The 14,415-nt window shown below is 39.2% G+C and overlaps 1 protein-coding gene across 1 annotated transcript in view; it reads right to left on the bottom strand.

The window, feature by feature from the left end:
• TUBGCP3 (tubulin gamma complex component 3) overlaps nt 1-14,347 on the bottom strand; it is a 47,877-nt gene extending 33,530 nt beyond the window's left edge. The window contains exons 1-3 of the mRNA XM_002190988.6: nt 14,213-14,347; nt 3,360-3,467; nt 1,548-1,615 (exon numbers count right to left, since the gene is read on the bottom strand). Of these exons, the coding sequence (XP_002191024.1) occupies nt 1,548-1,615; nt 3,360-3,467; nt 14,213-14,288 (252 nt within the window). The 5' untranslated portion in view covers nt 14,289-14,347. The remainder of the gene's footprint in view (nt 1-1,547; nt 1,616-3,359; nt 3,468-14,212) is intronic.
• Nucleotides 14,348-14,415: the final 68 nt, after the last annotated feature.

Below are 14,415 nucleotides of genomic sequence, written 5' to 3'. Positions count from 1 at the left end.
ACACATTCTATATTATGTAGAGCACAATCCTATTATCTTCTGCTTTTATCTCAAGAACAGGCAAAAAGTAGAGGTACTGCATCTGCTGCAAGTAACTAATACAACAACTGATAAAGAAGTGGTGAAGAAGGAGCAGCAGCTGCTTCTTCTACCGGCCAGGATAGAATAAATTCAAGTGCTCCAAGAAGCATGGCTTGCTCAACTGGCAGGCTGCCATAAAAATAAGCACTGACCCCCTTTCCTTTTTGGAGTAATAGATGAAACAAAGTTAAAACAGATTGACACATGCTTTTTTCCCCCTTCCCAATTGCTTTCACGAGAAAGCTCGGAAGAGCCTCATTGATTCAGAAAACATATATCCTTTTAAGCGCTTCCCTATGCTCATAGGAAAAAGAAATGATTGTACACCATTAGTAATAAACCTAACAGCAGATTGAATAATAATTGGTTGTGTGAATTTTAAAGAAGTCATTATACTATTTCACATACACAAGATGTTAGCAGAGAAAAAAAAATGTTAGAAGAATCTTAAATGTTTGAGGAGGCAATAAAATACCAGGAGATAGCCTGCATTACATTCAGAAGAATAAGCAAATATATAACACAGGCAAGGCATTTTGTTCCAAAGATTAGTCATCATGCTCTGCATCACTTTGCTTGCCAAATGGCAGTGCAGTACATAAGCTACAGACACATGTTACACAAAGTCTGTATTAAGAGCTGTCTGCAAATCAGTGCTCTGCTGCACAAACCGGTGCAATTAATACACAAACCCACAGGATACTGAAACCAGGACAACTTACTCAGCAACGAGCTCCAAACACTAACAAAGTAAAGGTAAGTCAAGGATGGAAGAGGGAAGGAGGAGAACCAAGTTCTAACTAGTCATACTCCCCATGAAATACCTTTTTACCAATAATACCAATAATCTTAATGTTAGCATTATAATGTTAAACTCAGGTTTTCCACACACTAACATTTTTTGTCAGAATATCGGCATGCAGTGTTCTTTGATTAACACTGGTGTTAGAGCCATCCAAATCAGCAAACTTTTAACTTTCAACATTAAAAGACCTGGAGCACTTAAAAATTCAGATGCATGAGAATATTAGATTAGTAAAATCAATACACTGCAAGGCATTTCTGTAAAATAAATGAGAAAATTCATCAGTTTTACATATAAAACAATCTCTTTATTTTTATAGAGTTCCTTTCTTCATATGAAATATCTCTTCATATAACTTGACTCAAATAGTAACAACATAGCTAGGGTTGAGAGGAATCTCTAGAAGTTGTCTGGGCCAAAGCCCCTGTTTAAAGCCAGGTCATCTACAGCAGGTTGCCCATGACTGTGCCCAGTCAGGTTCTAACTTGCCACTAAGGGTGAAGACTCCACAACTTTCCTAGGCAAGTTGTTTGAATATTTAACCATCCTCCCAGAAAAAATATTGTTCATGACCTGAGCACTTTCCAAAACAACTCTAACATCAGAAGGACACTTATGAGTGCTTTCAGTTTCTTTACTCTTTACACATTTATTAAACTACCTGTGAACCGAGTTTTCTGTAGAGTTCTGAAAACAAAGCAGCATCTGCTTCCCTTCTTTGTCGCACAACTATTAAAAAAAGAAAAGTAGATTAAAAATTTGAAAGAGTGTAACAGTCATGTCTTAACATATACTTGTGGTAAATTATAAGATGCAACCAAGAAAGCTTCATGATGCTGGACTGTTTAATTTTATTTACTTAAACACTGTTTTCATCTTATCTGCATTCCAGCCCTGAGAATTCTTGCAATGCAAGTGATTCAATTTAACTACCTGCTTTTCTTAACTCAATCAAAATATACAGTTTTTGTCCTGGTAAAGTCTAGTCTTGCCATTCAGTAGATTTAGGGACCTAAGGGACTGAAGACACAACTAAAGCAGATAATCATTAAAGAATGTTATAAAAACTACATATAATTGCTCCAAGACTAGAATGTAATTGTTTCTATTTTTCACAATAAAATCAAGGGAAAAAGTAGTAATGCCATTAGTTGCAAGTCAGGCAGAATTCCAGGGTCACACAACTTTCATGTATTACAAAAGTAATAGTCTCAAATCAATGCCAGTTACAGAAGTACCTTCTCAGAGGAGACCCATCTTCCAACTAAGATTTCTTAAAAAGCTATGTTGCATCAGAAAGAGCCATGTTAAAAGAAAACCAAGGCAATAAAGACATCTGAAGAAACTTCAATGTTAAGAAAAATAGCTATTAAGTATTATAAATTTTAATTAGTATCAAATGTCCCTGGTAAGTACACTTTGCCAACTAAGTCATTATTTCTGTAGTATCTCCAAAATAAATGTAAAGTTGTAAGGACATACATCCAGGTGAAGCTGGGGAGGAAGATGAGGGAAAAAGTGCTGTGCTGTCTACAAAGTAGCCAAAGCATGGCAGAAAGTATGTATTGTAGATTTCAGTGTTTTGGAGTTGTAGCTAGAGGAATTCTAATGGGCTTATTTGTCTATCAGCAAGTCACGGAAGCTCTGCATTAGCAAAAAATACACATGGACCTTAAACCAGTTATAACCACTGACGTCAGTTATTCTAATTCAATCTCTGAGTATTCAAAGCTCAAATATGAAGCTTTAATATCATTAGCACAATTCAAATAATTGTTTCTGGACATGCTACTGTGCAGCAGAATTTGATGAAAGCAATATTTGGCTTTTCAAGAAGAATTCATCACATCCCCTTTGGATACACACAGTGCAACACTTGACCCAGAGCAGCAGAGAGCACAATGGAATGGAAATGCAACATCCCTTACAAAGTCATGGTCTGTTACTTTGTTTTTAAGAAGGTGGTTGCAGAAAACTTGTAGAGAAGCTGAAGGCAAGTCAGGTAAGTCACAAACCATTCCATCAATTCCCAGAAAAGTCATTCAGCAAGTTTCACAGAAGTGCTCATGAAGTTAATTTTGCCAATGTGCAATATTCCTGAAGTGCACATCTCAAAAATACGAGTATTTTACTCTTCTAAGAAGAACCATGAATTCATAATTTCCAAGCACTATTAAGGTGAATGGAGTGTAGTATTAATTGCTCTTTGCCTTCATAGTGGCTAAGATACAAAGCAGCAAATAAAGTTTAAGCTGAGTATTCAGAAAAATCTAAGCTGTGAATACAAATAGCCACTCAGGAATATTTACCAGGAAATTAATGGCATTTACATCATGAGATTTTCAGGAAGAAAACATTAATAATAAATTAGATAACTATCTGTGAAGCACAGTTGTCCCCCTTTTCAGAGAAATAACCTGATTAACTTCAAAAAGAATTTTGTGTTTCTAAGAAAGGAACAAGATGCACTTACGTTCTTTCTTGATTTTCTCCGCTACGAGAAATTCATCACGCTCAACAGTGGGAGCAAAATTGCTTCCAATAACTCTCACAGCATACTGAAACTGTTGGGCTACATCAGCTGAAAGAAAACAGAAACCCTGTCAATTAAGTAGAATGTTACAGTTCTATTGAAAATAATTTTAAAAGAAGATATGAGATTACATTGCTATGTCTGAAAGCAGCAAAAATGTACCTGACTTAGACCTGATAACGCGCTGCAATTCTTAGGCACACTTCTAACCAGAGGGCAGTAAAGTCCAGTTTATCCAGTTTAGCATAGTATTAATGTGATATTTCAAACACAACACACCTGTACACACTCCACAAATAACTGCACCAAAATTTGTGAATAAGCCCTTCCTATTCTGAGCTGAAACAGACACTTAGGTCTACTCAGTTACTAGAGAGCTTAACCACTCAACTGGCTCTGCCCCTCCCCTCTGCATGGACAGAAATGCTGTGGGACTTGCCACACAGTCACACAGTTCAGCTCACACACCACAGCAACACACTCATGTTCCCCACCTACCCATGGATCTTCACTCAGATACCCACAACAGTGGTTTTACCAGTTTGCATCTTGGTTTTAGATTTGGTTTTGTTTAAAACAGTTCGAATGGTTTCACCCTTTGGTTCCAAGCCAGCTCAGAGATATCAGCATCCCAATACATAATGTGTACACTAACACAGAGGTCACAAATCAATGATCTCCTTCCACTGTTTCTTCCTAATGCAATATTCTGGTTTTAATTTTGTTGAACAGCACTGTTTTAGTGCAAGTATCTTGCTTTTCAGGAAAACTAACAGTCTGGTAACACCATGATAGGGCCAGGTTAGTATTAATGCTTCTCCAGCACAGTCATATCCCCATTTATTGACGTGAAAATCAAACAATAAGCCTACAGACATGTCAAGTGCCCTTATAAAAGGTCAGACACATTTTTATTCCTTAGTTAGAAACAACTGTTATAACACAAGGAAAAAGGTACATAAGAAAATATCCAAGTGTGCTTGCCACATATTTGAATCTTTTTACTTCGAGAAAGAAACCCATCTAAGTAATTCTGCATATTGTCTGTATATAACAATTATGTGTGCAAATGCATCACATTCTTTTGTGTTTTATTTAGCCAGTTGAGCAGTCAGCTCTCAGGGAAAACCGCCGAGTAATGCAGCAAAGGGTGTTGGTCAGGACAAGTACGTACAAAAGGAACAGAAAAATGAAATAAGGAAAAGGACCACTAGAAGAAGACACATTTTAAGTGTTTATCATCTCTTAAAATAACTAACATTTGCAACTGGAAAAAAAATAGTCTTGGAGATACTAGGAGTCGAATATTGATTAAATGTATTAAAATCTTCAAAAATTTATGGAAAGAAGTTTGAAATGTGAAAATCACAATGTGCCAGATTGTGTTTGAACACCCTACATTCTTCTTGAATGCCCATTTTATACTATCTTGTACTATAAATATCATCCACTGGTCCAACTCCACCAGAATACAGCTGTAGAACAGCAAGCATTAACCAATTCACACAAAGAAATACTTCACACAATCAGGAAAACAAATATTGTTCAGACAAAATCACTAACATTTAATACTGGCCTACAGAAGGAGCAAGAGTATTGTTCATTGTCAGAGAAGAAAATGCTACTATTACTGTAAGGTAATAAATCTCTATGACAAATGCCTCCTCTACTGTTAGACTAAGCAACCTTTCAACTGCAAAATGGTTTTAAAATACCAATATAAACATTTAATAGTCCAGCTACCTATGTTAGGTGTGAAGAGCCCAGTATGATGAAGCATTTCTGTGTAATTCTTAAGTTTAATGCGTGTCATAACAGAACTCAAGATTTCAAAAAGTATTCTGCATGGTCAATTAAATTAAAGTCAAATACTGGCACGAAGTTATCCCAAACAGCCCATGTTCCATTAATTCCTCAACTGCATACTTGGCAGCAGATAGGAAAGGGACAAGCTTTTCCTGTGATGAAGAAGTTTTAAGGAAGATCTATTCCCTCCTGTAACAACCTTCGATTTCAACACCAACCATAGTAAGACTAAAGCACTGTTAAAGTACTGAAATTTAATATAGCCTTTTCCATATGCCCTAACAAGGCATCTAAGAAAGATCTCTGGTTGAAAGACTACAATTCCATCCAACAAATCCTGCTTTTTAAATCTATTGCACTACTGAAAACATGGAAAAAGTTATCTGCTCTTTATACATTGCTTATTTGCACCAGCAATTCAACTGCTCTGTAGCAAGACTGGTTTTCTATTTTATTTAATTCAGATTTTTATTATTCACTCCTATCAAATCCAGCTTCTCTTTTACAAACAAAATTCCCTGCTGTGGCTGTTTCTTCAGCAGATTATTTCTCATTAATTCATAAAATAACTTCAGTACCTGAACTGATTAAACATAACTAAATACAGATATGTGTCAGTACAATACAAATTCACACAGTTTTTAACTAACATCTAATTGCTTCCCTCCTCAAAGAATCATCATTATGACAGCAGACATACTTAAAATATACAGCCACTATCTATTTGAACATCCTTCATCAGAAAATGATTACAGCATGACTCTGTTATATAACAGCAAGCTCAATATATCTGATGCAACTGTCTGAAGCCAAAAGGGGTAAAACAACAGTGATCATGACTTGATTTCCAGAGGTCTGATCAGAGCAGAGAATGCAGACAGGGACAGCTACTTCTCCTCAGACTATACCCCTTAAGTAATACACACACAATTAATGACACTGATAAGCAACCACACAGATGAACAGAGAACTGGCACTTGTGAATCACAAGGAAAAAAAATGAAAAGTTAAAAACTGTCTCCTTTGAACAAAGCAACCCATCAATCCTTCAAAGATCTATACTCCACACAGCAATTCAAATTTTCCTACACACAATACAGTATTAGAATTGAACTACTTCAAAAACCAGATAACAGCACTTTAAAGCTGAAGAAAACACAAGCACATGAAAAAAATATACAGAAGCAATGCACAGAAAGACTCTGGTTGTAAAGAAAGCAAGGAGAAATAGGACTGAAGATAAAATTTAAAGGAAAATTCAAGAGACAAAGAGATAATTAGCCAATTATTACTTGCAAGAAGGCAGTATTTCAGAGGATGTGCTGAAATTCAGCAAGACTTTTGCTATAAAGAAGCTTCTGGCATTACCTATAATTTTAGAGAAGTGAACTGAAATTCACTTCATACTCTTAATATTTTTTTAAATAATACTGGTTATTGGTCAACTAAGTTTCCAAAAGAGGGCAGCGGGAAGTCCTGAAAAACCTAAGTAGTAGTTGAAACTGTTTTTCCAAATCAGTGTGAGACAATTATTTCCTGAAAATAAGACATTTAGTTATTTAAATACATCTATAAACAATTTCTAAACGATGGGACCATGCTAAAGAAAGTTTAGCTAAACTAGTTTCTTTCATTCTTGAAAGACTTCAAAGATTAGCAAACCCTCCATTCAGCTGTTCATCATCCCAGACAACCATTTTCTTTAAAGACAAACACAAAATTATTGTAAAACAATTACAGTTTAAACTCTTGCTGTAGAGGGAAAAAAATATTGCTGTAAACTAGTTCAGATACAGATGCTGCCAAAAACACAGATTGAAGGGGAAAAAACCCAAACAATAATCTTATTTCCTGTAACAAGGTGTTTGCAAAATGCCTCATGTGCTGTTGTTGCCTAATTAAGATGGGAAGGAAAGCTGTAAAACTTTTCACCTTCTCATATATACCATGAGTACATATGATGTTTGCCCAGACAGTAATGCTGCTGTATCTCCTCTGTTTTACTCATATCAAATGTTCTACATTACTATGAAGTATTACCTGGGGAAAAAAGGAACTGCATGAATATGGCATATAATGATGAACTAGAAGAATAATCTCAAATACCATTAGCACTACTATTTTGTTCTTGAGGAGAATCTATATGCACTGTGAGCAAAACTGCTTGTTCCTATAGAAAACACTGAGTTTGAAATATGCAATTCTAGGCCCAGCCTGGTTATGACATGCAAAGTGCTGCACTGGGTTGAGGCAATCCCAGACACAACTGCAGACTGGTAGAACCCATTGAAAGCAGCCCTGCAGAGAAGGACTTGGGAGTTCTCATGGATGAAAAGCTGGACATGAGGCAGCAATGTGTGCTTGCAGCCCAGAAGCCTGATATGCATCTTGGGTTGCATCAAAAGGAAGGTGGCCAGGAGGTCAAGGGAGGCGATTCTCTCCTTTACTGTGGCCTCATGAGACCCATCCTGTAGTGCTGCATCCAGCTCCGAGGTGCCCAGCACAAAAAGACTTGGACCTGTTAAGAGCAGGTCCACAGGAGGCCACGAAGATGGTCAAAGGGCTGGAGCACTTCTCTTGTGAAGCCAGGCTGAGAGAGCTGGGGTTGTTCAGCCTGGAGAAGAGAAAGCTCTGTGCAGAGACCTTATTGTGGCCTTCCAGTACGTAAAGGGGGTTCTAAAAAACTTCTTACATAGGCAGATAGTAAAACTTCTTACATTGCAACTTCTTACATAGGCAGATAGTAATAGAACAAGGAAGAGAAATAATTAAAAAAAAAAGGAGACATTTAGACACCATGCTAGGTAGAATTTCTTTACAGTGAGGATGGTGAGACACTACAGCAGATTGCCAAGAGAAGTTGTGGATATCCTGTCCTGGAAGTGCTCAAGGCCATGTTGGATGGGTTTTGAGCAGCCTGGTATAGTGGAAGGTGTCCTAGCCCATGGCAGCAGGGTTGAAACTAGATGACCTTTAGGGTACCTTCCAAGTGAAGTCTTTCTGTGAAGTATTTGTGAAAAAAAATTAATTTTACATCAGTCTTCTGATTTAGACAACTATCTTAAACTTCTGCTGATGAAAGCTTTTAGTTGAAGCATTTTAAATTTATTGTTAATTAACTGTTTTTATAGTCTCCAGACCCTTTTCCCACAAAGGAAAATAAATCACCATAAGCACAAAATAAAGCCCAAGCCATACACACTCCCATATCTTTCCTTACTTAGAAGTTGTCTACACACTTTGATGCACAGCACAGGAAACATGACTATTTTTTAATTCTGTTAATATGGCTGGCTCTTGTTGCCTTGCTAATAAACAGATTTATTACAGTACTGCCCCCCTGGGCTATCAACAACTCTCATAATCTTTTCAGAACTTTCTCTCACTGTGAATTTTTGCCTCTTCTGTCAACTCCCATCTGCTCTGTTATTAGTATAGGTAAAACTCCCTCCTTACCACCTTTTGAATGAACTCTACGCTTTTCCCCCGACATGTAATTTTAACATCTATTCCAATAATCCAGAGTTTAAAACACCACAATCAAACAGCAATAACAAAACTACCACTAACACTCTGGAGATTAAATTGAGGCCACAGTATGGACTTCAGGTAGCAAACTGCTCCCCAAAGACTAAAATACTACTTTACTTTCTAGAGCATGCACAACTCCAACAGTACTTTGGCACACAAAAATCTTCTTAGCTTTCAAACTCAAATAGATTTAGCTTGAATATTTACAGCAATTCCATTTGTTTCCATTGTAGGCACTAAGAGTTCTTACAGTTTTAAGATTACCAAGAGGTTTGTGAAAGACAGCTAAGAACAAGAAGTTCTTTGTCAGAAGGACTAAAATCACTGTCTGAAAAGAGGAGTGCAAGCCTGTATAACTGCTGAAGCAATTCAACAGCTCTGTAGCAAGACTGCTTTTCTATTTTATTTAATTCAGATTTTCATTATTTGCTCATATCAAGTCCAGCTTCTCTTTTACAAACAAAATTCCCTGCTGTGGCTGTTTCTTCATCAGATAATTTCCCATGAATTCGTAAAATAACTTCAGTACCTAAAGTAATTAAATATAACTAAAATCACATATGTATTTACATATATGTAAATCTATATTTACATACATTACAGATATGTATAAACACAGGGGAGGAAAATAAAATTATAGAAATTACTGCACAGGTAAGCAAGCTCCCTGCAAGGTCAGGTGTAAGTGTAAAAGTGAGTGAATAGCCTGGAAAAACACAGAAGATAATATAAAGCCAGTGCAGTAATTCTTAGACACTATGAGAACATGTGGAAGAGAGAGGTCAGCAGCAGGGGCAGAGACCCCAGGCTAATCACAGTGGCTGACTGCAGACACACAGCACCACACAAAGCTTTACACCCCTCTGTGAGAACTGGCTGGAGCACAGCAACAAAAAGTCTTCAAACACTAGTTTTAGGGAAAGAAAGTTTTAGGTAGATAATTTTAAAAATAACAAACTAACAACTAAACAGTTCTTCCACATAACTCAGTAGACCTTGTAATGAACTTCTCAGAGGCAGAGCTGTTTGCAAAAAAGTGAATCCCAGTAACTAGGCCTTTGCAGCTGACTGGTTCTGGAAACAAAGCAAGCCCTCTACTTAGGGTATGATCCCAAAAGGGGGAAGAGAGAGAAGATGGCTCCACCACTAAGAGCCTGAAGTTACAGTCCATCAAACCACAAATTCACTTCAACATAAATCTTTAACTAGCAGAGAAGGTGGAAGCCTTCTAAGGCCATCAAAGGCAAAAGCAAAAAATTCCTTGATGAGGGTTTATGGAAGGGTTCAGGCAGGGGATTGCACAAAGTAGACTTGGAAGGAGAATAATACTACCTTAGCCTTAAGTGAACAATTATCACACAGACATTATATAAAGAGAACCCTTCATCTCCTCCTCCGGCTGTAGCTTCCTCACAAACATATCAACACACAAGTGCTGAGAAGAACAAAGGGAGAACAAAATTCTCAAGTAGAAACTCAGGGAATGCACAGACAGGAACAACCATTAAATCACCAAACATTATTTCCTTTCTTATTTACCAATTAAATTTCACTCAATTTCATCAGTACCTTGTACTTCACAAGCAGGTTAATTACATAAATTATTTAAGATGGATGGTTTCAGCTTCTTGTTTTGAATTGTTAGGAAAGATAAATCTCTACTAAATTTAAAGACCTTTTAAGTGTCTAAGGTTCTTGCCCCTTAACTCTGTAGGAGTACTTGAACAGCATAAATTACTTTCCAAAGACTAAACTAATAACACTTGCAAAGTTTGCTTCAAAAAAAGAGGATGTGTATATAGAAAGCAGCCTAACTTGACCAGGAGCAAAGAAGTTGCACACAGACCACTAACCACACACTAATACCTTACTTCAAACTCATCCTGTGCTAAAAGGAACAAGAATCGCAAGCCTGCAAAACAGCAAGATGTTAAACAGCTTATCCAGTGGGTTCCTTACCACCTTCAGGTACTGCATCTTCCTCAACACAGAGAATGCTAGTGCTAACAAAATTACTTCATTGTCTTTTATGTATTCCTTGGACATAGATATCAGGGGGCAGGGAAAAAACCACCACACACACCTTTCATGACTGAGACTTCCACAGAATTTTTAACTTATCAGTCTCTATGCATTTGAAGTCCATAGCTGAGCTAACATACATACTACAGTTGACTGCTTCAAGGAAAATCCTATCTCAGAAGGGTGAGGTTTCAGCGCTAGCATCCTTTCTAACACAGAAATAAAGAGCAGGGTAAGAACAGGCTTCCCATCTGTCACATGCATTAAAACATGGGTGATAAATGTGGCAGACAACCCACTTTTTTTCAGCTGTCACTTCAAAGAAGTCCTCAGATAATCCTCAAGTGCACAGACGAGCGGGCTACAGGTTGAACACTGAAACTTACTGTGATTTTGGCCGAAATTTCCACTTTTGTTAGTCAAACACAATAAGGATTGTATTTACAGTACCAGAATCCCAACATGCATAAACAGGTTCAACATTTTAAAAAATATAAATACCCAATTCTCTTGCATGTTTTTATACATACTGCATGTAAATAAAATTATTATTCCAGTCAGGAGATACAGAGAGGTATCAACACTTCAAAAAAAAACTAGATCCTAAGTTGTTAAAAGTGAGCCATCTCACCTCAATACTCATACTTCAGTTGATACTCAGAGGTTTACACTTCTGCTCTCATGCTCTGTTTAACTTTTTAAAGTATCACAGACCTAGATAACACTAAGAAACAAGCTTAGATTGAGTTTAGATTAGACTCCAAATCTAAGAAAAGAGTCATGAAGAAAACAGGACTAGACATTATAGAAATAATGGCCTTGAAAAGACATCCACTAAAGCAATATAATCTATATTGCTTTTTTTTTTTTATTATTTGTTTTTGTAAATGGACCTAGTAACTAGCACAATAATTTGAGATTTCCGGTAGCAAATGTTTGAAATACTCTTAAACAAGAGCATACATGAATTGTATCAGAAAAAAAGTTACTGAAAAATGTTAAAGGCAAGAAAGAGCTTTAAAAAAAAAAGTTAGAAGAGCACCTTAGAACTGTAGTCTGATGTGAAGCATCCTTTAAAATACAGTTAAAACACTTGCTAAAAGAAAGATGTGGTTACAGAAGAACACAAGAGGCATTAAACCATTAAGAAACTACTGCTGATTTGGTAAAGATAGAAGAGTAGAAATTTGCCACATTCTGATAAAATCTTACAACAGGAATTCCTGATACAGAAATACTATAGATTCTGGGGAAAAAAAATATTGTCTTGCAGAAGACTTAAAAATGCAATGGAGAAGGAAAAGATTTTGAAAAACAAAACATAGCAATCAACAGCTGTTGATCATAGAATTATTCAGGTTGAAAAAGACCCTTAATATAGTAGAGTTACACAGAGTGTTTTCTGTGGAGTCCCCTACTCAACAGTTCAGTGAAGACAAAGTTTCCAATTTTCTACCAACTTTACCAAGGTTCTCAGATGAATCACAAGATAGTTTGGACTGGATGGGACCTTCAAAGACCATCTAGTCCACTTTCCCTGACATGGGTAGGGACATCTTTCACTTGATTAGGTTGCTCAAAGCCCCATTCAATCTGGCCTTGAACACTTCCAGGGATGGAATTCACAACTCCTCTGGGCAACCTGTTCCAGTGCCTCACAAGCCCAACTGTAAAAACTTTATTCTCTGTGTCCAATATAAACATACCCTGTATGTTTAATTGTTTAAAGCCATTGCCTCTTGTTCTGTCACTTTAGGCCTCGGTAAAACATGTCTTTCTTATAAGCCCTCTCTAAGCACCACAAGGCCACAGTGAGATCTCTGAGCAGAGCCTTCCCCAGGATCAACAGCCCCAACTCTCTCAGATCTGCTTTGAAGGAGAGGTTCTCCATTCCTCTCACCACTTCCATGGCCCTCCTCTGGCCCTGCTCTAATACATCCACATCCTTTCAAAACTACAGGCCCCAGAGCTGAATGCAGCACTGCAGATGGGGTCTCACAAAAGCAGAGCAGTGAGGGGAGAATCACTGCTCTCTACCTGCTGTCCATGCTTCTTTTTAAGGAGCTCAGAATATGCTGACCTTCCAGGATAGACGTTACTGCCTCATGTCCAATTTTTCATCCACTCCCCACATCCTTCCCTGCAGGACTGCCCTCAATCCACTCATTCCCCATTCTCAACAGATATTGGGGATTGCCTCAACCCAGGGGCAGAAGCTTGAGGTGTGCTCCTCAAGGCTGTCAAGGTCTCTCTGCATGGCACTCCCTTCCCTCAGCACATCACCTGCACTGCTCAGCTTGGTGTCATGTGCAAACCTTCAAAAGGCACTCTCAAGCCCATTGTCTATGTTATTAATAAAGATATTGATCATCATCAATCCCAATACAGACCTCTGAGGGACACCACTTGCTACTGATCTTCATTCTGACATTGACACAGTAACTACAACTCCTTGGATGTGGCCATGCTACCAGTTTCAGTTCCTCATTCACCAAACAGTTCATCCATTAAGCCCATAGCTCTCCAACTGAGAGATAAAGATAAGCGTGAGACCATGCCATGCTGTCTGCAACAGATGGGAACAAAGTCTGAGAAACAGACAATATATGTATCTGCACCTTGTTACACACTTTCTAGATAGCAATAATCCACATGTAGGGCATGTTCAAGTAATTTTTTTACAACTGGTAATGCTCAAAAGTCTTAGTTACTGACTTGGAAATATCTAAAGGGATTTGTCAAAAGAAAGGGGCATGGAGAGAGAAAAGAATAAGGGACTTGACAGACACTACTAATAAGGGAGAAAGGCATCCCTCATACAAGAAAAAAGATGCAATAAAAGCTTCTGCATGAGTTCATCTAGCGAGCCATGCTGATAAACAGAGCAACTTAAAAAGGAGACTCAGCAGATGCACGCCTTCCTTTCCACCCCTCCGACTGCTTACTAAAAACAGTCTTCGCTTTGACTGCAAGGGAGAAACTTACGCAAACAGACAAGAGATTCATTCCCCTGCTGGAGACTCACAGCAGCATCAAGACACCGAGGAACCTGTAGCGAACCTGGCGCACGTCAATGGCTCCACTCGAGCAGGCACCAGCGGGGAGGCGGAGGTTCCTCAACCCAAACACGGAGCCCCCTTTCGCCCAAACACCCCGGCACCGGTGCCCCGCTCCCCGAGGAGGAGAGCGCCTTGAGCAGCCGGCCAAAGGCTCCGGGGGAGGAGGGCACGGAGCCGTCTCCAGCCGCCTCCCGCCGCAGGGCTCCGGCTCGCAGGGCCGCTGCCGCACCCGGCCCCTCAGCATCGCCCGGGCTGTCAGCCCCGGCCGGGAGGTGAGGCTCCCTGCCGAGGGGCCCGGCACCGCTCCAGCCCTGCCGGGGCAGCCCCCGCGGCTCCGAGCGCTGCCGCCGAGGGATGGCGGGGGGACGCCGTTACCTTCGCTCTTGCCCAGGATGCGGCAGCAGAGGCTCTGCAGCAGAACGTTGGGGGATTTTTGGTCCGGAGTCGCCATCGCCGCGCGGGATGCAGGAGCGGCGGCAGGGCCGGAGCACGGCGGGGTGGCGGAGGGAAGGAGGGGCCAGGACGCGCGGCGGCAGCGCAGGGACCGGGCGGCACCTCCCGCTCCCGCCTAGGGCGCC

The sequence above is a fragment of the Taeniopygia guttata genome, chromosome 1 (genome assembly GCF_048771995.1).
Source record: "Taeniopygia guttata chromosome 1, bTaeGut7.mat, whole genome shotgun sequence".
Taxonomy (NCBI): Eukaryota; Metazoa; Chordata; class Aves; order Passeriformes; family Estrildidae; genus Taeniopygia; species Taeniopygia guttata.
The sequence above is the reverse complement of the archived record's forward strand: the minus strand, read 5'-3'. Positions and strand labels throughout refer to the sequence as shown.